This window comes from Chiloscyllium plagiosum, chromosome 5 (genome assembly GCF_004010195.1).
Source record: "Chiloscyllium plagiosum isolate BGI_BamShark_2017 chromosome 5, ASM401019v2, whole genome shotgun sequence".
Classification (NCBI taxonomy): Eukaryota; Metazoa; Chordata; class Chondrichthyes; order Orectolobiformes; family Hemiscylliidae; genus Chiloscyllium; species Chiloscyllium plagiosum.
Window position 1 is genome coordinate 61,357,761 of NC_057714.1, and position 24,406 is coordinate 61,382,166.

The 24,406-nt window shown below is 40.4% G+C and overlaps 1 protein-coding gene across 7 annotated transcripts in view; it reads right to left on the reverse strand.

Annotated features, from left to right (window-relative positions):
- Window positions 1-298: 298 nt before the first annotated feature.
- LOC122549923 (E3 ubiquitin-protein ligase HECW1-like) overlaps window positions 299-24,406 on the reverse strand; it is a 462,631-nt gene continuing 438,523 nt past the window's right edge. For all 7 annotated transcript variants that reach the window (XM_043690154.1, XM_043690160.1, XM_043690156.1 and 4 more), the window contains one exon: window positions 299-1,007. In XM_043690154.1, coding sequence (XP_043546089.1) covers window positions 896-1,007 — 112 coding nt within the window. In that variant the 3' untranslated portion in view covers window positions 299-895. The remainder of the gene's footprint in view (window positions 1,008-24,406) is intronic.

Below are 24,406 nucleotides of genomic sequence, written 5' to 3' on the forward strand. Positions count from 1 at the left end.
GTTTCACTGACTACTTTGCTAACTTTAGTTCAGCAGCTGCAAACGTTTAGTGCCTTGTCAAATCCACATCGAAAATACGATGTAGAAGTGGGGTGCAACAAAAAGTATTAAATAACCAGTTCTTGCACTGAAGTCAATTATAAATAGACCACACCAGTTTTTCATAATATGTATCTTAACATACATTGATGTTTTAAAAGCAATAATTTCCTTGTGAAGTTTGCGATGACCCACCATTACTGTTAATAATAGCTGCTGCACAGGCAACGAATTGGGACAATCTTGGAAGGCACTGCCTAACAAGAAGACCATAAATATTGTGGCATAACAAATTAGTTTATTGACATTCTTATACAGCAGCATGATTGTACAGGAAGTGCAGCCTGAGTATCATGTGACTTTCAAATCAGCCAATCAGCTAATTAATATGTAATTTCTGACAGTGAAATTCCATAAAATATTCCACAAATCAAAGGCAGATCCGTGTTGTGAATTTGCAGTTGAAATTGAATATAATCCATGGCTCTTACACATTAATTTGTGAATATGTGCTAATGAGGTTACATTAGTTGCCTTTAACATTAAGAGGCCCTGCCAAGAAGAAAATGGCTTTAATTGCATGAGATTGTCTATAGTCCATTCATTTTGGAGATATGTTTATTTACAAAACTTAAAAAAATGAAACCAAGCCGGAAGTAGTTACAATGGTTCGACATCAACAATTTTTCTTCTTCCTTTCTTGGTTAATTCAGAAACCAGGAAGTGTGTCCATAATACTTTACATTTGAGGCATCCTCTTTGCACATGCACATTTTGTGCTTCTCATGTTATAAGGACAAGGATGCTCCATGTTCACTGCAGGAGTGGGATTCCTCATGAGAAATGAATGTTTCTTTCACTCAAGTCCAAAAGTGTTGGTTTCTTCCACTGCTGTGAGCAACTTTTCATATAGCATAGAATATGATGGATATGGTGGCAGATCCAAGCGATTAAAACATGTGTGCGCCCTGGAACAGTAGAGAAGAGAAAACAGCGTTAACGGTGTTCACATGTTCTTACATGTCAACCAGTAGACTGTTTTAAAGGTAATGAAAGCTCCCTTCCAACTCTCCCAGCATCTTAGTATTGTTGTAGATTTATATCATTGGCATAGATACTGATGTAAGAGAAAAGCACAAATGTTATTTGGCTAAGAGAAGCCAAGCTGTAGGAATTAATTGGCAGACACCCAGAATAAGTTGATCTAGCCTTGCTCCCACCTCTACCTACTGCCCATCATATCTGCCTTATTTGTTCTTGCTGATTCTGGCACTTCCCAATCACCCTTGTTAGGGTTGGAGCAATGGACAGTAACATGGAAGACATAGATTTCAGACTATGGAGTTTCTCAACTACCAGCAGAATAACAGGCATGAGCCCTATGTTGCGTCCACCAGGAAGGTCCATACGTGTCCTCTCAGACATCATCTGGAAGGCCCAGGATTGGGGGATAACCGAAGCCAGAGGCAGGTTATGGTGAGAGGAGAATTACAGGATGGGGGAGTATGGTGTGGAGAGGAGGAATATAGGCAGCAGGGTCCAGCAGATCATGATGCCATGTCCCTTGGTTGAGAACAAGGGAACCCAAAATTCACCCTTCAACACCAGGACCTGAAGAGGCCTCCTCCCTATGGCTTGTTGCACTCCCTGAGTAGAGATGGTCCAACCTACAGCTGGCCTAAAAACAGCAGTGATCTTTAGATTCCTATTTAAGGGCTTTAACTGGCAGCTGGGCATGAAATCCAATCAGGGGCCTTTCTGTCCCACAGCTAAATCTGGTGACAGCAGGAAGGTGGTGCAGTGTTTTCACCTCTAAACATGCCAGAACAAGGGGATAAAATTCGTCCCAATGTCCCTCCAAATGGGCAATTCCACCTTTCTCCACTAGCTGGTGGTGGCATAATACTGGAGGTTGTATGAGAGCAATGGACCAGATTCCAGCAGGCCACTCAATGATCCAGATAAATAGTGTGATATGATTCCCAAAGAAAGACAAACTCAATTATTGTAACCACATTGCACTCGTGCCTGTAGAATACATAGTGGAGTTTCAGACAGTAGAGGTTTAGTCACTTTCATGGCAGTCATTAGGTTTTACAGTCATGCAACAAAGATGCATCCATATTTGTATTGGTATTCAGTGGCCCCAAATAAATAATATCATCTCCTGTTGACTCTTCAGTGATGGAGGATACCAACAAAAACAATTTCAACTTGATGACTAGAACCTGCAAGATTTTGGAATCCCTTATTTGAAAAAAAACTAACATAATTTTGCATTAACAACATTTTAAAATATTGGCTTTCATGGATAGAATTTGAGTTCTTCATTGTTGTCCATGATCAAAGTGATTGCATGTATTTCATTGACCTCAATGTATTTGTCCTAATTTATGTAATTCCAGCACAAAAGATGTGTGAGTTTAAGAATTAAAAAGATTATTCCCTATCGCAAATTTGCCCTGAAGGTTTGGAATATAAAGTTTCACTCATTCAAATCATAGACATTAGACACTATTGCATTCATTGTAATTGGATACAAATGAAAAAAATTCAATTGGGGATTATTTCAATCTCTCTCAATTAGGCCTGCATTTTCTTAGATAGGTTAATACTTTAGATGGATTGAAGTCTTGAGAAACTGAGGTTTCTCAGTAAGCTGCAAGACTTCTTATTGAATTCACAAGAGGTTGGTACTGACATGAACTCAGTTATGTCATGAGTCAATGGCATAACATGCTGCGAGTCAAGGCCTGCAATTCCTGAAGTCATCGTGAAAGTCAAAGATTGTAGAAAGTCCACAAATTTCCCCAATTTGCCCATCTTATGAACCCAGGTTGACAGAAAGCTTGAACCAGGTTTCTCTACTGCACATAAACTACAATTAATTACAAGTAGATTGGTGCCACTATGCTGCTACGTCCACACATTCAGGTCTTGAATCCAACAGGTCACATGACATTAAGATAATAATAGTTGACTATGACTGTTTGAATGTTATAAAAAGAAAATACTGCAGATGCTGTAAATCTGAAACAAACACAGAGGATGCTGCAGGAACTCAGTGGGTCTGGAAGAATCTGTGGGGAAAAAACCATTAGCGTTTCAAGTCTGGTATGACCTTTTTTCAGAACTGGACGTCTTCTGCTCAATAGATGCCCAACTGGACTGTGAAAAGAAACAAATCTTGAATGTACGTAATACCTATCACAGCCACAGAATGTCCCAATGAGTTTTTACAAATAATAAAGTTGGCCTTTATGAATTTGAAAACAGTTGTGTCAGGGTGCCATGCTTTTGCCCACTACTTTAAGTGTGCAATTATTACATTTCTGATCAATAGCATGAGTGAAAATCCATCCTCAGGAATGAAGGTCTGTTAAATAAATGGTCGGGCAGAGAGATGCAGTTGAATGATGTAAACAGTGCTCCATTTATCTTTTCAACATTAGACCAGTAAAATCGTTTTGACTACAAACAGAAAATACATGGATGTAAGCAGCTAAAATATGTGTCCAAACATCTGTTTGACCTTTAATAGAGTAATGCAAATTTTTACACTGTATTGAACTGTATTTTGTTAAGTTAAGACCAAAGGAGTGCTAGACCTCCTTATTGTTACTGGCAATGGAAACCTATGGCCACAAGCAACAAACGCAATAAAATTACAATAAAATTTAAATGGATTTTCTGCTTGTCAACATGGCAGTTACAAATGCCACTGGGCTGAACAGGGTGGAGCTGTATGTTCCTATTCATTTACATTGTGACCTCCTTGAGAGACTCAGGGAAAGAAATTTCATAGTCAGTTTAAAAATAGCTGAAAGCACATCTGTCACTATTGGTGTGAACAGATGTCAGCAAAACGAAGGAGCTGGTCATTGACTTCAGGAAGCAGATTGACAGACATGTCCTGATCTGTATCAATGGTGCTGAGGTGGAGATGGCTCAGAGCTTCAAGTTCCTAAGAGTAAATAACACTGACAATTGTGCCCTGGTTCATTCACATCAATGCTCCGGTCAAGAAAGCACACTTATACCTTAACTTCCTCAGAAGGCTAAGGAAATTTGGTCTGTCCACAATGACTGTTACCAATTTTTATAAATGCACCATAGAAAGCATTCTATCCGGATGCATCACAGCTTGGTCTGAATTTGAATTCATATGAGTTATTGTCACTTGCATTTTACAGTGGATAATGCAGTTAAATGCAGTGAAAATCCTCAACTGTTACCACCACAATCCAGTGTGCTGCCACTTTGCACATGGCCTGCTGTTGCTGCTGCACCGATGCTGCCGACTAACCCGCCAGAGAAAGGAAAAAAATGAAAAGAAAAGAGCAGAAGTAAAAAGAAGAAAGAAAGAAAGAAAGCAGATGGGAGCGGATGAGCCTCGGGCAAGAATCCGCATGCAGCCATCGTACTCCACAGCATCTTGGAACTTATACCTTACTTTAGGCAACTGCTGTGCTCAAGACAGCAAGAAATTACAGAGAGTCATGAGCACAGCCCAGCCCATCAGGCAAACCAGCCTTCCATCCATTGGCTCCGTCTATATTTCCTGTTGCCTTGGGAAAGCAGCAAACAAAATCAAAGACACCTCCCACCCTGGTTATACTCTTTTCCACCTTCTTTCATTGGGCAGAAGATAGAAAAATTTGAAAACATGTACCAACAGATTTAAGAACAGCTTCTTCCCTGCTATTATCAGACTCTTGAACAGATCTCTCATATATTAAAGTTGTTCTTTTTCTGCCCCTTCTCTGTAGCTATAACACTGTATTTTGCATTCAGTTATATTACTCTGATGTATTTATGTAAGATATGATTTGCCTGGTTAGCATGCAAAACAATTCTTTTCACTATCTCGGTACATGTGACATGATGTATAGAAGGAACAAAAGTAGTCTCTTCAATCCTTTGAGCCTTCTCTGCCATCCAATTAGATCATGGCTGATATGATTTTAACGTTGGGAAGTGTGGCGCTGGAAAAGCACAGCACACCAGGTAGTATCTGAGGAGCAGGAGAGTCAATGTTTCATCAGCAAGAGCTTATGTCCAAAACATCAACTTTCCTGCTCCTCAGATGCTGCCTGACCTGCTGTGCTTTTCCAGCGCCACACGTTTTGACTCTGACTCTTCAGCATTTGCAGTCGTCACTTTCTCCCTGATCTGATTTTAATCTCAATTCTGCATATCCCTGGTAATCATTCACCCCTTGGAATCAAGAATCTATCTACCGCTCCGTTAAAAATATTTCAAGATTCTACATTCATTGCTTTTTGAGGAAGGGAATTCCAATGACTTACAACTCTCTGAAAGAGAAATAAATGTTTCCTCCGTCTTTGTTTTAAATGGCCATCCTTCCATTGTTTAATTTTTAAACAATGACCCCTCATTCCTCACAAGAGGAAACATCCTTTCAACATCCATCCCTCAGGATCTTATGTTACAATTAAGCCACCTCTGACTGTTCTAGACTCCAGAGGAGTTCTCAACTCCAATGAAGGGAAAGGCAGATTTGGGGAAGGCAGCATTCTGGGGATGGGAACAAGTTCCAGATAGGAATAAATTACAGAAATAGGGAGAGAACGGTCCATGAAGGATTCTAAACACAAGGTTGAGAACATAAAAATGAAAGTGTTGGGAAAAAAAACTAGCATAACTCAAATGAGTGAAGGGACAAATGATTGTGAGCAACAGCAGGAGAGGGTTCGGTCAGCAGAGCTCTAGAGGGGCTGTAATACAGAGGGATGAGGCTGGTAAGGAAAATATTGAAATAGTTGGGTTGGGAGGTGTCTGGATGAGGATCTCAGTAACAAACAGCTTGACGCAGAAGTAGGTTGTCTGAAAACAATTGTCTTTCTAGACGGAATGATATGGGAAATAGAATTTCAACTCAGCTAAGTTAAACTCAAAGGTTATAAGTTTAAGTCAGTTTGAGATAATAGCTTAGGGAAAGAGGAAAAGGAGTAAGAAATATCAGTGGCAATTATATGAATTTGTAATAGGCTGAAGATGTTTTGGTTTTCCATCCAACACTTGATTTGGGTAAATTGTCTAAGTGAGTAGTGGAAGTGAGATTGTTGGAACAGAGTTAAAGGGTGATGGTGTTGGTTTGCACTTATAGAAACTGACCCCATGGGTTGAATTCTGCCACGAGCATTAAGCACCCAACATCAGGCAGATTACCACATCCTGACCACAATCAATCTCGTGGAATTGTACAGGAGGAGTACAATTGTATGTTACTTCCTCTTGACCAGCCAGTTAGAGAGGACAGGCAGATTCTAGACGGACATGCTCATAACAATGTGAGTTCTGCAAGGAAGGCATGCAATGACTTTAGTCATGCCCATGTGATCAGAGGTACTTTGTGGATGCCCAAGCAGCAGGGAATCAGTGGAGCCAACATCAGCATCAGGGGGATCAAGTGAGACTCATGTGACCCATAACAATTAGAGCTATCTCCATGACTTCTATACTCATGAGCAAGGCTATGATATCAAAAAATAGCAGCCTTGCCATTCTCTGTCAATATCATTTTAATCTCCTTCGCTGGTAACATAGCCTCCAGCTCTGGGTCAGCAGTTGCCTTCTATTTAGTGGGATATGGATAAAGTGGGATCCTGTTCTACACTGCCAAAGTTGACTGCACTTCTTCAGGTAGCTCAAAGAACACAATGCTTAGATTTTGTCTTGTTGGAGATGGTCACTGCCTGTCACATGTGTGGTGTGAATATTACTTACCAATTGTCAGCCCAAACCTGGATATTGCCCAGGACTTGCTGCATTTGGACAAGGATTACTTCAGTTATCTGAGGAGTCACAGTGTGAAACCTTGCGCAATCATCTGCAAATGCCCTCACTTCTGGTACCATGACATCATGGCATTGGAGTCAGAATTGAGGATTGTCAGGGAAAACTTCCTTCAGACTGTACACTACTGTGCTATTACTTGTGGTAGTATCGCTATCTTTTAGCCAGGAGGCCTGGTTCAAGTTCCACCTGTTCCAGAGGTATGTAATAACATCGTTGAACAGGTTGATGAAGAAGTAATTATTTTTTAGGCAACCTTTAACCACATACCCATTGGTACCAATTCCTCACTGATCCAGGCACAAATTCATCACTGTGACACACCACCACTGTAATGCCTGAGAGTGCTCTACTTTCCAGATAGCTGTGGGCACAGATCCTAAATGGGAGTTAGAGCTGACTAAGCTATCAGCCGACTGCCAAATGTGCCCTGGCATCATGATCCCCTTTTAGCAACATATTCAATCCAGTTACTTGCTGACATAGAGCTTTTCTTCACAATTGCAAAAGTTTTGATTTGGTTTTGTTCTGCTCTGACTTGGAGCTGACAATTAGATTAGATTACTTACATTAGATTACTTACAGTTTGGAAAAAGGCCCTTCGGCCCAACAAGTCCACACTGACCCGCCGAAGTGCAACCCACCCATACCCCTACATTTACCCCTTTAACCTAACACTACGGGCAATTTTAGCGTGGCCAATTCACCTGACCCGCACATCTTTGTGACTGTGGGAGGAAACCGGAGCACCCGGAGGAAACCCACGCAGACACGGGGAGAATGTGCAAACTCCACACAGTCAGTCGCCTGAGGCGGGAATTGAACCCGGGTCTCTGGCGCTGTGAAGCAGCAGTGCCACCGTGCCGCCCACTGCCATCCTACTCCAGATAATATGGTACATGTCTCTTCTGCAAAATAAAAATCACAGAAAGAAATTTGACAGCTTTCTTACTGTTCAAGTTCACCGTGGTGCTTACAGTTGCATGCCCTGTCAATAGACATACCTCACTTTCCCGACAGAGGAAGAACATTCTGATGACAAATCATTTGAAGAAGCAGCTTTGAGGCAATGAAACATTGCTTCCTTGTCTTTGGTTGTGGTCTGCTAACTCTTTGAAGAACAATATAAAGAAAATTTAAGCTGCCTATGTCATAGAGTCAGAGAGATGTACAGCACGGAAACAGATCCTTTGGTCCAACCCGTCCATGCCGACCAGATATCCCAACCCAATCTAGTCCCACCTGCCATCACCTGGCCAATATCCTTCCAAACCCTTCCTATTTATATACCCATCCAAATTCCTCTTAAATGTTGCAATTGTACCAGCCTCCACCATTTTCTCTGGCAGCTCATTCCATACACATACCACCCTCTGCATGAAAATGTTGCCCCTTATGTCTCTTTTATATCTTTCCCCTCTCACCCAAAACCTATGCCCTCCAGTTCTGGACTCCCCCACCACAGGGAAAAAACTTTGTCTATTTATCCTACCCTTCTCCTAATGATTTTATAAACCTCTATAAGGTCACCCCTCAGCCTCCGACACTCCAGGGAAAACAGCCCTAGCCTATTCAACCTCTCCCTAGAGTTTAAATCCTCCAACCCTGGCAACATCCTTGTAAATCTTTTCTGAACCCTTTCAAGTTTCACAACATCTTTCTGATAGGAAAGAGACCAGAATTGCATGCAATATTCCAACAATGGTCTAACCAAAGTCCTGTACAGGCACAACATGACCTCCCAACTCCTGTACTCAACACTCTGACCAATAAAGGAAAGCATACCAAACGCCTTCCTCACTATCCCAACTACCTTTGACTCCACTTTCAAGGAACTATGAATCTGCATTCCAAGGTCTCTTTGTTCAGCAACACTCCCTAGGATCTTACCATTAAGTATATAAGTCCTGCCAAAATTTGCTTTCCCAAAATGCAGCACCTCACATTTATCTAAATGAAACTCCATCTGCCACTTCTCAGCCCATTGGCCCTTCTGGTCAAGATCCTGTTGTACTCTGAGGTAACCTTCTTTGCTGTCCACTATACCTCCAATTTTGGTGTCATCTGCAAACTTACTAACTATACCTCTTATGGTCATATCCAAATCATTTATATTATTGACGAAAAGTAGTGGACCCAGCACCGATCCTTGTGGCACTCCATTGCTCCCAGGCCTCCAATCTCAAAAACAACCCTCCACCACCACCCTCTGTCTTCTATCTTTGAGCCAGTTCTATATCCAAATGGCTAGTTCTCCCTGTATTCCATGAGATCTAACCTTGCTGTACAGTCTCCCATGTGAAACCTTGTTGAATGCCTTACTGAAGTCCTCTATGTATCATCATGTGATTGCAACTCTGCTTTCAGGTTAAAGATGCAGTGGTATTTCAGACCAAGGTCCCCATAAAGTGCCATTGCTAGGTTCCTTTTGCTACATGGTAATTAGCAATAACTCACTTGAGGAAACTTTTAATGTGGAGGTTCAGTGCCCTGCAAAAATGTAGCTTCTGTGAACCACATTGAGAACTAGACAAAAATACACTCTCAACCATTCTGGTTGTTGCAGCAGCACTGGATTTACTTCCCTCTTTCTTCATTCCCACTGCTCATAATGATTAACTGTATTTTGTTGAGAAATTATGGAAATCCTAATTGTTAATATCTTTAAAACAGGCAAGCTAAGCGAGGACTGAGAGAAACAAGAGAATGTTGGGAGGGTCACTCACATACATGCAGCATTTCATTCCTGATCCTAGTTAGAGTTCCTCATTAAAATAAAAGCCATAAATTAAGTGTTGAAAACAAATAAAGCCTCAGATCACTTTTGATTCTTGCATATTAGATTGACATTTTATTTCCAAGAGGAGAAAATTATATGACAGGTGGAAGAGTGCAGACTAGCAAACGGAAAGATTTTCTAGCTTCTATTAAAGGAAAACAAAAATCAAAAAGGGCTAGAATTACAGATTTGAAGAGAGAGCCCTGCCAAAAAAAGAGGTGGCACACCCTTCTTCCTGACTGCATTAAAAAAAACCTTATTCATTTTAGTTCTTCCTCTTTGAGGGATGACACTTCAGAACTTCTAGCTAAAATATTCCCTCTTTATATCGAAAAATGATGCCATTTCAGCAAATGCTGCTAAGTCTCACTGTTGTCAAGCTATTTCAATTCTAAATTCCTGGGGTTATCAAATTAGATGTCATGGGTCCCCAGAGGCCTTGTCCAAATATTTCCAAGGGCTCCAGGAAATATTATGAAAGTGAACTGCCCAGGACCCTGGCTCAGAGGGAAGAGTAAGGATATGAGCCATGGCTAGAATCTGGGTTTTGTTCTGTCCACCATGCTAAAAACAAATTACAACTTGCATCCTGGATGAAGCCATCTGATCATGAGCATCAAATACAAAAGGTGGCAAAATTCTATCTCCATTTCCTTCCTACACTTTTGCCACACTGAGTGACAGACTAAAGTAGGAATTCTTCAAAGTGTTTTAAAAGAGGTTTGCCATAGGTTAGTTAATCTGGAATTACCTGAAATGGAGATAATTTGACTTCCCTATCTTCTTTAGGGCTCCTTAATGCTGTGGCTTCAAAGTGAAGTCTAACAGATAGATAATGCTCTGAATCGGGATTGGTTCTTTTGTAGTAAAAATTGCTGTTCAATATTTGCATTGATGAACTGATGTTGATGTTTGCTGCATTAGTGAAGCTTTGTGTCAATTAGATTGTGCACATTACTGTCAAGTACCCTGCAGTTCAGTTTTGAGGGCTCATACCATATCGTTAGAAAATCCATTTGTAAAATTATGGCAAACCATAATAATAAGTCCATACCCAACACTAGCTTTTCAGCAAAATTCATTTCAGAACTGACACACACATCAGGTACATCAACAGTAATTTATGTGAAACCAGTAACAAGCACACCGATAACCTTGAGGCATCCAGTTCTTTAGAAAGGCTCTTTCAGGAAGGACTTCAACTGGATTTGTTTTATATTTTGGGTCTGTTCTACTATAAAGACTGTCAGCTATGGTTCAGTCAGCAGTAGTCTTGCCTCTGAGTTATATTGTTCTGGTCTCCAGTACCAAGTCCCACTCCAAGGTTAAGCAGAAAAATCTACACTAACACTCCAGTATTGTACTGATGGAGCACAGCACTGTTGGTAACACTATCTTTTGGATGAGACATTTAAACTAAGCTTTCTGCACATCAGGTGGATATAAAATATTGTATAGTACTATTGCCTGGCTTGCTGATCAATGTTAATCTCACAATCAGCATCACAGAGGTAGATTATCTGGTCATTACCACATTGCCATTGTTTGGAGCTTGCTGGCTGTTGTATTTCTGACATGACAACAATGAATACAATTCACAAGTACTTCACAAACTGTAATGTGTTTTGGAATGTCTGAGGTCTAGGAAGGGAGCTGGATAAATGCAATTCTTCTTTCAAGTCCTGCCTGTCAAACTGGGGTCCACTAATCAGAGACTTTGAAAAATAAGTGAGTTATAGTCTGAGGTAGGAATGAGTGAGAGTCAGGAGGCAGGAAAAGAGTGCAGCTACAAGATGTGTAGTGTAGCATAAGATGTCTACCTCACCTAACAGAAAGATAAAAGAACCTACATATATAACTGAAAAATGCTGAGCAGACACAAGCATTTCACTGATGCCTGAAAATAAATGGCGGTTTACTGAAAATCTTTATTAAAATGTTCCTTCCATGCAACACTTTCACACTATCAGTTTTAGGTTTTAAATGGGATACCCATAATTACTAATCCATTTGAAAAAGAGTCAATAAATAACAGGAAATCTCTACCAGTATCAATTCTATTTCCTTTCAGGCTCTGTTCTGCATGCCTTCTTAATTTTAATATCCATAATGCAGCCTGAAAAAAGGTTACTGGACCCAAAATATTAACTCTGCTTTCACTCCACAGTTGCTGCCAGAGCTGCTGAATTTCTCCAGGAATTTATGTTTTTGATTCATCACTATACCAAGGTTTACAGCCTCCTCATTTGAAGAATGTATTGCATCTATGATTGTATCATCTGTCAATCCCATTGTGCAATGTATGACATTGTCCATATCTGTGTAAGTTTCCATTGTTATCTCTTAGCTGGAATTTCAATGTCAGCCTCTCATGGGTGAGAGGAAAGATCCTTATCATTGGTCTGTTTGAACATGCTCCCCCTCGTTTTCAGCGGCTTGATAGATCATTTGAACCCAATATGGCTGAGGACAGTGAAACAGTCCAGTTTCAAGTCCGATAATACTGTCCCATTATGAATGTTTCATGACGTGTGCAAGACCATTTTGGAATCAATTATCTGTCATTACTGAGACACCCTTACTACTTACTGTGCAGAAGATGATGCCTTGCCTTTTCTTGAATCTTGTCCAATAACCCTGTGGCTCCAACTCCTTGTGGTCTAGCCTCTTTGCCAGGGTGACTCTTTGCTTATGTAGGATTGCCTGGAAATGGAAGTCTTTTCTTCTTGGGCCATCTTAAACTACATTAGCATATCATCACTGACACTGAGATAGGCAATTGTTCTCCTCCAAATCCTTGCTGACCAGTCCAATGTGTTGGCCTCGTGCGGGCAAACTCAATGCTGGGATCTCCCACTCCTTTGTAATGCCCATTTTCTGTTCCAAACCATGATTTTCCACTTGTATCAACTTCATCTTCTCCCTGATCAATACCACTGTTAACTTTTTCCCAAGTTTAGCAATACACATAGGCATTGCAAATTCTTTTGTTGGGAGATCTTGATGTCAAATGATGGCTTGCTCAATGCTCCATAATTTTATGTTCTTTTGTAGTCAAACTCTATTATGATTGTTGGCAGAGTCACAGGAGGAGATCAGACAAGGTCAGATAATCTGGACCTGCCAGTGTGGAATTTCAGCTTTCAAGAATATCATTCTATAGGATTTGCTACTCTGCCAGCAGGAATATGTTTCGATATAATCAGAATGTTGAGCCATTTCACTGTATCTGCAATTATAACCTTGTTGTTTGTGGGAGCTTGCATTGCCCAAATTGGCTGCAGATCCTATATTAATACAGCGACTAAATAATACACTTTTGATATCCTGCAGTTTTGAAAGGTGCTATATAAAATCAAGATTTTGCCTCCTATCTATTAATAAGCATGATCCCTAGGAGGAAAGAAATCTTCTGACATCTAATGTGGGCGGCACGGTGGCACAGTGGTTAGCACTGTTGCCTCACAACGCCAGAGACCCGGGTTCAATTCCCACCTCAGGCGACTGATTGTGTGGAGTTTGCATGTTCTCCCCGTGTCTGCGTGGGTTTCATCCGGGTGCTCCGGTTTCCTCCCACAGTCCAAAGATGTGCAGGTTAGGTGAATTGGCCATGCTAAATTGCCCGTAGTGTTAGGTAAGGGGTAAATGTAGGGGTATGGGTGGGTTGCGCTTCGACGGGTCGGTGTGGACTTGTTGGGCCGAAGGGCCTGTTTCCACATTGTAATGTAATGTAATCTAATCTAATCTAATTGCTGCATCAACAGACCAACTCTGGCCAACATGACAAATGTTGCCAGTGAGAATCTGAAAGAAATCTATGGCTCTGATGAGCTTCATAGCAACTGAAAAACTGTTAATCTGGGATTATGTCTGTCATTAGACTCCAATAGAGGATAGAACTTGGTAATTGCTTCCATTGTTACCTGTGGTTGACAAAGACAAGACTTTTGGACTTGTTCAAGTAGATGTGCTTGGGTCTGAGCTTCAGAGTCCTGAGCTGAATTTAAAGCTGGAGTTTTGTGGTGCATTAAGGGATGGCAGGCAAGAAGCTGGGTTGAGCTATGGGGGTGAGAGTGAAAAAAACAATGCCATTGCTTTCTTACTGCAATGGCATTTAACCAGTAGCAAGTAAAATGCCTTACAGTCCTCCTGCTCAAAGGAAATTGAACCTCAAGAAGCTAGTTAAAAGTCATTTAAGAGCTTCTTCCCATTAGTGCTAGTGTTTTCCCAACCTCTGGCCAGTGAAGCATTCCCTGGTGGCAATGACTGCTTCCATTGGTTTCCACCAGTGCCACCATAAAATCCCAGTAATCAGGATCTGGGAGAGCTGGTGCATCTGCATTTCTTTTTTATCCCCTATATTTAAATTCCTTTTCCCTCTTCCAAATCCATAACAGCCATTTGTAGTTCAAATGGAATGTCTGTACTAAGCAAAGCGGTCATTGGTGAGGAAGCAGCTGTTGTCAGCTGTTGGAAAACATTTCATTCAGAATGGGTGCAGGTAACAGCAGCAGAACAGTAATGCAAAATACATTATACAAGAAATTCAACACAAATAAACCAAAATTAATCATGCTCCAACCATCAGTTCTTTGATAGTTCTAAAGTGTGGCTAAGTTGAGAAGCAACCATTTTATAAAGACAAGCACCTAGAATGCACTGTTGGGAAATCAATTTGTGTTGATTTGATCTGTGTTCTCTGTAGAGAAGGAGGTAAAATAATAATATGACTCAGATGTTTAAGATAGGGAAGAAAATTTAATCAGGTAAGTATAAATACTTGTTCGTCCACAAGGGAAAAGTAGAGTATGGAGATGAAAGGTTGAAGGAGAACAGAATTGGTTAAAAGGGCAATCCAGATTTTCTTCATTTACAAAATGTTGTGAAGGCTGTTAATACAAAATCAGTTACAGAATTCAAAAAGATGCAGTTAGCTAGCTGGAAAATGAATATTTTGATGAATACTAATGAATTGCCACTACAATGGAAGAGTTTTCCTGGCCAATTAAATTGTAAGCAGTACTGATAGTCCAAGAGATCTACTTGCGTTCCTATGTTCTTACTCTGTAATAAGATAGATAAAACTTTATTTTTATCCCTGTTACTGAAATCAATACTCCTTCCTCAGTACTCAGGAGAAAGGAACCAAAGCCAGAACAGAGAGGCTCATACCAATAAAGAGAGAAACAGAAGCAGTTGCCGGGACAGCAAGGCACATGCCAGGAGAGTGAAACACAAGGCATAAGATTGAGACAGAAACCACAGGAATGAGACACAAGCCAAAGAAATGAGTCAGAACTAGAAATGCAACACCTGTCAGGACATTAACTCAAAAACTGGGAACGGGGAAAGTACTTGTGCTGAATTTTGGTAATTACACCATCCATTGCTGAGTAGTTATTGTTCCACCCATTATTTGATAATGAAACAACAACTGAATTACTACTCGATGACATAGACAGAACATATCTTTTGTGGGAAAATATTGTGTGATATAGAGCACTGAAATATATACAATAGTTATGAATAATAATTGTTGAGAAATAGGTGGATGAGGCTGCTAAACTGTAAAGCTTAAGATCTCTCTGGATGCAAGAATAGGCCAGTTGGTAATCAGGGTAAGAGCTACTGCAGACTTCATCCATCATTACCTGTACCTTCTGTGGAGTATCAGTGGAAACAATTGCACAAATGATGTTGCTGGGCATTGGGAACCGCTCTACCAAAAATACAGGTATTAATCTCATTCATGTGGTAGCAAAAAACTGGCAAATGCCATCAGAAAAAAAAATTGGCAGAGAAAGGATTATGATAGAGTAGAAACAGAGAAAGTTAATAATTGAAAGATGGAAGTTTAAGATAATTATTAAAATACCAAGAGGGAGCTGATGAGAAGCTTTTATGATTGGTCAATTGTTGTAATTTGAATGCATTGCCCGAAAGGAGAATGGAAATGGATTTAATTGTAACTTGCAAATGGGGAAATTACCTATAAAGGAAAAAGGGAACTGCATCGCTAATGGCAAGGAGTAAAATGTCAACCAACTGGATCATACTTTCAAAGAGCTGGCACATGCCTATTAGGCGAAACAATCTCCTTCTGTGCCTTGATGCTAAAGATAAAAATGAATAAAATTGTGACTTAACATTAGTGCCCATATAATTCAACCATGTTTATAGCTTTCTTACTTTTCTCAACTAGTACTACCAGGTCAAGGATAGATTAGATTAGATTCCCAACAGTGTGGAAACAGGCCCTTCGGACCAACCAGTCCACACGGACCCTCCGAATATTATTCAAGAAAATTACATTTGATCCCAAACTCTGAAAATAATTTTCAAACATTCTGAAAAACAATGATAGATTCCACAATCCTTTCTGAAATAAATTACAACATTTCCTCAAGTCAGTGACAAAACATTGTAATCCTGTTTGGCAAGTTGTGCAGAAGATCCATCTTCTAGGCTTGGACTCAATATATATGAGTTTGTCTGACTAGAAGGTACACCCCAACCCAGAGTACATCCTCCAAATTTCTGTGTTGATTAAATTTAATATTTGAGTCCATCCATTTAATAATGGGATATGACTTGAGACACTCAACTAATTAAATTGTGTTGAGAGTGTGGGGCTTGACAACATTTGACTTGGAAATGATAATGAAATGTTGAAATTTCTTTTACAAGGTCTGTGTAATTTATAACTGTTTTCAAGAATGTTTGGAAATGACTAAGAGTTCAGGATTAAATGTAATTTTCTTCATGAATAATAAAGGATCTTGGCCCAAGTGACCTGGTGACCCTTGACCTGGTAGTATTATTAAGAAAGGTAAAAAGATGCTACGTGCCGGCATGTGCAAAGAACAGCTGCTGACAAAGACTGCTGGAGGAGGACCATAATTTGTGTAATGTTGCAGAAACAAAGAGAAAGCAGACAGGAATATCAAAAGAAAATACAGAGAATTATTTTATGGAAAAGAAGTACAGTATATCACTCTCAGTAAGAGGTCAGTTCTTCTGTTTCGCAGAAAATGAGACAGGATTCCCTGGAGGCAGTGTACAAACTAGATTTTTTAAAAATCTAATGTCCAGAGGTGTTTTGGTAGTCTTCCTACCTGTGGGCAAGGAAGGCCAGGTTGAAGTCCCATCTGCCTTAGAGTGTGTGCTATAACATCTCTGAAGAGATTGGATTAAAATAAGTATAGATGCCAGAGTTTGGATTTGTCTATGAATACTGCAACTTATCTTTGCTCAATCTTTCAAAAATCCAATTTTCAGGCATCTTTCTGGCCAAGGACAAAACATTATTTCAAATCAACAACATATTTAACCAACATGATAGTGATATTCCCTTTCCTGCATCCCTCCTTTCAGTCTCAGCCTCTGCCTTGTGTTAATTACCCATTTGGTTCTTCCCCTTTCAATCCCAATCAGTATTAGCAAATGACTAAGCTTCATTGTCTTTTAGCCCAATTTCAATAAATTTTAAAGTCCATACTTCACTAAGCTGTCCTTCTGTTACCTTCACCTCTGCATTCACCTCTCTGGCCAGGAGTCTTCCTTGAAATACCACTGTGACTTTAGGTGTTCAAAGTTTCCATTCTGCTCTCTGACTCAAGCTTACCTCTGTCCTGACTTGTAGCACTTCATTATCTTGGTTGCAATCCAAAGACTTGCATGAAAGCCACTGATTATCTTGCTGCTCTTGTAGGTTAGCAGACCAACCTGTGACTTACTACCCAGCAACACAACATTATATTCCACTTGCCTTCAACTTCTTCCCCACCAGCATCCAAGCTCAGCAGCTTCTGCGATTTCTGGTACCTTTAGCATAATAAAACACATCTTCCCCTCCATTTTCAGCCTTCCCTCTATAATAAGCTAGCCCATTCTCCAATCAACCCATCATTAACTCTCCTTCCTTCAGCACCTTATTTTGCAAGCATAGCAGATATAACACCTCTCCTATTACCTCCTCTCTTCTTATCATCTTGCATGCCAAACACTCCTTCATGCAAAGAAAAAAAATTAGTACTTCTTTCAATTTAGTCTACTATATTCACTGCTCACAATCCCATCTTCTCAACTATGGGAAGGCCAAACACAGATTGCATTATTGTTTTGTGGAACACTGAATGTCAGGCTGCAAATGTGATTCTGAACTTTCAGTCCCCTGACATTTTCAATGCCTACTCTGACACACCAGTGCGCAATCCCCAGTACTGTTCCAGTTAAGCTCAATTAAGCTGGAGGAAGAGTACATCATCTTTTAATTAGCTTTCTATACTCAATTATATTACACAATTTCCAATCATAAAAATGTACTTTTCCCAGAAATATTTAGCAATTTATTTTTGTCCAAACATATCATTGTTCATAAAAAAGTCAAAAGAAAGTTACTTCATTCTAATTTGGAGTTACAAAATACCATATTACCCAATAAATATGGTCACAAAGAGAACTACTAATTAACAGCACTATGGCTTTTCTGCTCCTGAATGAAATAAAATCTACAATAAAGTTTGTAGTTCTTTTAGCCCAGTTGCAATAGCAGAGTTCCTGTTCTTATTTGCACCAGAATTTTTATAAATCAATTTTGTTTCATATTTTTTCTACTGACAGTAAAAAAAATTCCAATTCTGTCTCATATCTCTTTTCTACAGCAATAAGGAGTGGAAAATGCACAACCATTTTGACACACTATGAGTAATTCAAAATTACAGATGACTGTTTTGTTTTAATGCTTCCTTGCTGTTTCTTTCAGTAGCTGGCTCTCATACGGCTCTGAAAATCCAAATAACCACAGCTGAACCATTCCAGATACAACATTTCAAGTGATGAATAGGTGCCACAGACTATACACAAAGTCAGTTGTAGTAGGGGTAGAAGCCACATGATTACTGCAAGCAAATCAGCACAATAAATACAATTGCATTTCTCCAATTAGGATTGGCTCAAAGTCAAGGGTTATCGTCCATGCAGCAGTAGTGTTGATAAGGTTGCAATATTCATGTTGAAGCCGGTAAGCACACAGGTCTAAACCAGTTTGATGAATACATGTGAGGACAACATCACACTCAGCTTTCTCTTTGAAATATGAGCCAGACATTCAGTAATATAAAATCCCTTAAGCACAATGTCATACAGCATTTTGTATATTTTACTTCTCTTTGTACATCTCTTGAAACTATCCTTCCACGAAAATCACCACAAGCAATTGCTGCTATCACTAGAGATCAATCTTTGGTGCTTCCAAACTCTTTGATAGTTTCTTTCTTTTTTTATATAATTCATTCATGAGCCAGCACCATTGCTTATCCCTAGTTATCCTTGAGGTGCTGATGAGTTGTCGTCTTGAACCACTACAGACCTTGTGGTGACACAGGCCAGAGATTCATCAAAAGCTGGCTGTGTCAAATTCAGAGAATTGTATTTGAGGCGTTTCTCTCCCGTGAGCCCTCACGACTTATCTCACACAATCCTTTGTACCAAGTCTTTGTGGTGCCTATCTTCCACTATCTTACACTTGTCAGTGGTGGAGGTACTTGCATTGGCATCATATTTAAAGCCCAACTGTACACCAGGTCAATTGCTATCATCTATCAAAAAGCCTTCACAGTCCATGTCATTGGCGGGACATAAAAATTAAATGCTTCCAAGGGCATACAGGTGGAATATTATCTCACATTATTTCACATCATCATCTGTTGATCAAGTGTTATTTTAATGGCAGCTACAAGAATTAATTTATGTAGGCTATCTAGTCTTAGTGCCATACAATGTTGGGACCCTGCCTAGAATCATAGAATCTGTACAGCGCATATAGAGGCCATCTGGTCCACTGACCCTCTGAAAAGTCACTAACCAAACACCCCACCTTATCCCCATAACCCCGCATTTACTATGGCTAATCCGCCTAGCCAGAACAACCCTGAACACTATGGGGAATGTAGCATGGCACCTCCACCAACCTCCACATCTTTGGACTGTGGGAGGAAAGCAGAGCAATTGCAGGAAACCCACGCAGACATGGGGAGAATGTGAAAACTCCACACAAATAGCCACCCAAGGCTAGAGTTGAACCTGTATCCTGGGTGTTGCAAGACAGCAGTGATAACCAGTGACTCTATGATTCTAGATTTCTGCCTCGTCTTTCCCTAATGCATGGCATAGCAATAGTATATTCTCATTGCTGTGTAAGCTGCTGGTACAGGGTGCAGTTGTGACATTGAAACAGCACAGTCCAAAGAGACAAGGTATGGCAGAGACGTTGTGAGCATCCAAGGAGACGCAAAGTGAGTGACTGTTAAGAGAGCAGCTAAAAGCCATGATAAAGCTGTTTGTACCTGTGCTGAAGGGGCCTTTCAGCAGCATTACAATAAAAGGTGTTGGTGCATTCCAGTGTATAGTACCACCAACACCAGTATTTTAAGTTAGACAAGATATTCTATGATGATGTGGTGATGTTTGTGTGACTGTGATGCCACTCTCTGTGGATGAAGGGTACAGTTGCACACTACCCAAGCATTGTGCCTTATGATGTTAGGGAATGTTGGCCAGGATGGAATAAGCAGACAGCTGGAGGTACCAAGTTCCTGCTCTGACTTACATGTTGCTGAAGAGTTACCCAATGTCACATGGAGAATAGTAAACCTGGTATAAATTAATCAAGAATATGTAATGATACGATGTTAATACATGCAAATAAGCTACTTGCCACATACTAATGACATTCTTGCCTCATCACTGAAACACAGAACATAGAACATTACAGCACAGCACAGGCCCTTTGACCCGTTTTTTGCACCAACCTGTGAAACCAATCTGAAGCCCATCTAATCTACATTATTCCATTCTTATCCATATGTCTATCCAATGACCATTTAAATGCCCTTAATGTTGGCAAGTCTACTACTGTTGCAGACAGTGTGTTCCATGGCCCTACCACTTCCTGAATAAAGGGACTACCTCTGACATCTGTCCTATATCTATCACCCCCCAATTTAAAGCTATGCCCCCTTGTCCTAGCCATCATCATCCAAGGAAAAAGCCTCTCACTGTCCACCCTATCTAATCTTCCAGGTGAAAGGGAATATGATGAAGGGCTTTTGCCCAAAACATCAATTTTCCTGCTCCTCAGATGTTGCCTGACTTGCTGTGCTTTCCCAGCACTACTCTAATCTATCTAATCCTCTGATTATCTTATATGTTTCAGTTAAGTCACCTCTCAACCTTCTTCTCTCTGACGAAAACAGCCTCAAGTCTCTCAGCCTTTCCTCATTAGACATTACTTCCATACCAGGCAACATCCTAGTAACTCTCCTCTGAACCCTTTCTAAAGCTTCCATATACTTCTTATAATGCGGTGACCAGAACTGTATGCAATACTCCAAGTGTGGCTGCACCAGAGTTTTGTACAGCTGCAGCATGACCTCACGGTTCCAAAACTCAATCCCTCTGCTAATGAAAGCTAACACACTGTATTCCTTCTTAACAACCCTATCAACCTGGGTGGCAACTTTTAGGGATCCATGTACATGGACACCGAAATCGCTCTGCTCGTCTACACTACCAAGAATCTTACCATTAGCCCAGCACTCTGCATTCCTGTTGCTCCTTCCAAAGTGAATCACCTCACTCTTCTCCACATTAAACTCCATTTGCCACCTCTCAGCCCAGCTCTGCAGCTATCTATGTCCCTCTGTAAACTATAACATCCTTTAGCACTATCCACAACTCCACCAACCTTACTGTCATCCGCAATTTTACTAACCCATCCTTCTACTCCCTCATCAAGGTCATTTGTAAAAATGACAAACAGCAGTGGACCCAAAACAGATCCTTGCGGTACACCACTAGTAACTGAACTCCAGGATGAATATTTCCCATCAACCACAACCCTCTGTCTTCTTTCAGCTAGCCAATATCTGATCCAAACTGCTAAATCACCCTCAATTCTATGCCTCTGTAGTTTGTGCAATAGCCTACCATGGGGAACCTTATCATATGCCTTACTGAAATCCATATATACCACATCAACCACTTTACCCTCATCCACCTGTTTGGTCACCTTCTCAAACTGTGGGTGCAACTTCCAATTCTTTTTCTCTCTATGTCGAGATGTCAGTTTTGTGATCTAGCCATGCTTTCCCAACTAATACACCATTCCCCATGTTATTAAGGTGCTGTAAAAGGTTCACCCACATTATTAGGGAGAGAAATCTTTGATTTGACCCAGCGACACTGAAGGACTGGCGATATATTTCCAAGGCAGGATGGTGAGTGGGGAGGAGCTTACAAGTGGTGGTGTTCCCATGTATCTGCTGTCCTTGTCCTTCTCAGTGGTGGAGGTTTGCTTTCCCTTTTAAATTAATTTTCACATTCTGTTCCAATCAAACTGCTAACTCACAGGCTGTCAATGTACAGTTCTAATGTATTAACTTTTTGAACTTCCTACGATACTTATTTCAAATTTGCATTTCAAATTCGCATATAAAGATGACTGAGACAAAAATCTTGAGTCAGAGGAGTAGAGAAAATGAGCTGTTCCCTAGAAGTGGCTGGATCAGCTTAGTTTTGTCCCACTTTTTGCTTAGTACCAAAATCTGGCTGGGACCCTAGGTCTTCTGAATGGCAAGAACACTGGAATATGGAACATTCCTTGAGGCCTGACACATATTTTGTATTGGATAATCCATCTGAGAGGGGATTCATTACCTTTAAAATGATGATAATTCTCCTAAAGAATTTATGATTTTTTGGCTCTTTGAGAATCCCCAACTGGCACAATAGACACTTGTATATGTCCACATCATTCACCTCAATTACTGGTTGATGAAACATGGATGTGCTACCCTGCTGCACTTCTCGAGATCGAGCCAACACCCTGGGATTTCAAATATACAAAACATTTGAGGGTTTCTCTCCATGAGGCCTCACAGAGTTGGTGAAATTAATAGAACCTGAGTATATCTGTTTCTGAAGTGTTTGTGACATTGATTCTCAATATACTTAGATTTTCAATTCAGAAATGGAAATATGACTGGGGACAGTGAAGGTTGAACAATAATAATTATTTTCAAAATAAATTGTGCTTTTATGTGCAACTAAGTGAAATATTGATGCTTTAATTAAGAAGCTTTCATTTTAAAAAACATAAAAGCCATATGTTTATAGCAGTCAGATAAGATGTCATTACATGTGTAAAATTGTCTGCTGTATTCTGTGGTGTTTAGCTACTGTCGGGTCTGGTTCTTTAAACATAATTTTTTTATTAATTCAACTTCCTCAATTTGTTCTGCTCTGTAAATCTAAATAGGTAACTGTCATCTCTCACTAATCTTTTGCTTGTTCAGTCTTTGTCATAATCCCTGCGCAATTGACAGTGGAGATTAAAAGTGCACTCAGCTGACAGAAAAGCAAATACCTGCTTCGATTTACAATTTGCTGTACATGAGAACCTGAAGTCTAATTTATCTTTCGTTTTATTTTGGCACAGAATTTTCTTTTTAAGGCTCAATAACTGCAATGAAGTGTAAACATTCCCCTGCTGCCCACTCTTCAATAACTCTGATATCCACACAAGAACCCAATAAATTAAAAGTAAATTGCAAACACAATGTTAAGTCTGTGGGCTATTTAGGTTGATGACAGCAGGAAAGCTGCAACACTGGCAATTTCATGATCCCACAGTCAATTTGGCTGAGGTACACAGTAGCAAAGGAAAAGCTTCACTGGGAAGGATTCAGCCTTAAGACATAGGTATTGTCCCATCTGAGATCCATTACTTTCTTTGGAGCAGGGTGTTGCCAAGCTGCTGGCTTCACTATCTCCCAGTTTGAAAGGTAAGACTTCCACTTGGTCTCTTTTCCCGTGGGAATTCTCATAATTGCATCCTTGAAGTGGAGACTTGTGATTGGATTTTCCCTTCTGAGTTAGGAGCATAGAATTGGGACACTTAGAGTCATAGAATTATACAGCACGGAAGCAGACCCTTTGGTTCAAGTCGAACACAGACCAGATATCCTACACCAGTCTAGTCCCATTTGCCAGCATTTGGCCCATATCACTCTAAACCATTCCTACTCATCAACCCATCCAGATGCCTTCTAAATGCTATAATTGTACCAACTTCCACCACTTCGTCTGGCAGGTCATACCATACACACACCACCCTCTGTATGAAAACGTTGCCCCCGGTCCCTTTTAAATCTTTCTCCAATACCTTAAACTTATGCCCTCTAATTTTGGGTTCCCTTACCATGGGGAAAAAAACCTTGGTTATTCACCCTATCCATGCCCCTCATGATTGTATAAACATCTATAAGGTCACCCCTCAGCCTTTGATGCTCCAGGGAAAAAAAACCCAGCCTATTCAGCTTCTCCCTGTAACTCAAACTCTCCAAATCCAGCAACATCCTTGTAAATCTCTTCTGCATCCTTTCAAATTTAACATCTTTCTTCACTCTGCAAACCCTACCATGGAAAAAGTGGCCAGGAAGGTTGCATATTTGATTTGGGAGGACAGTTCCCTGGGAGACAGGCTTGGTGACTCAGGAATGAGTATGCAGGCTATCAAGAGCAGATGTGGGCTGTGTGCATGGCTTGTCTTGGTACACTGGCATATGTTGAATTTTAGTAAAATATCCCTCGAGCCCTCATCTCCGATGACATTCTTTACCCCCTAACCATGTCAACCCATGGCTCTTCGTGCCCTCTATTCCATTCTTTGCCCTTCTGCACATTCCCAAAGCTCTCTCATGCTCTCTG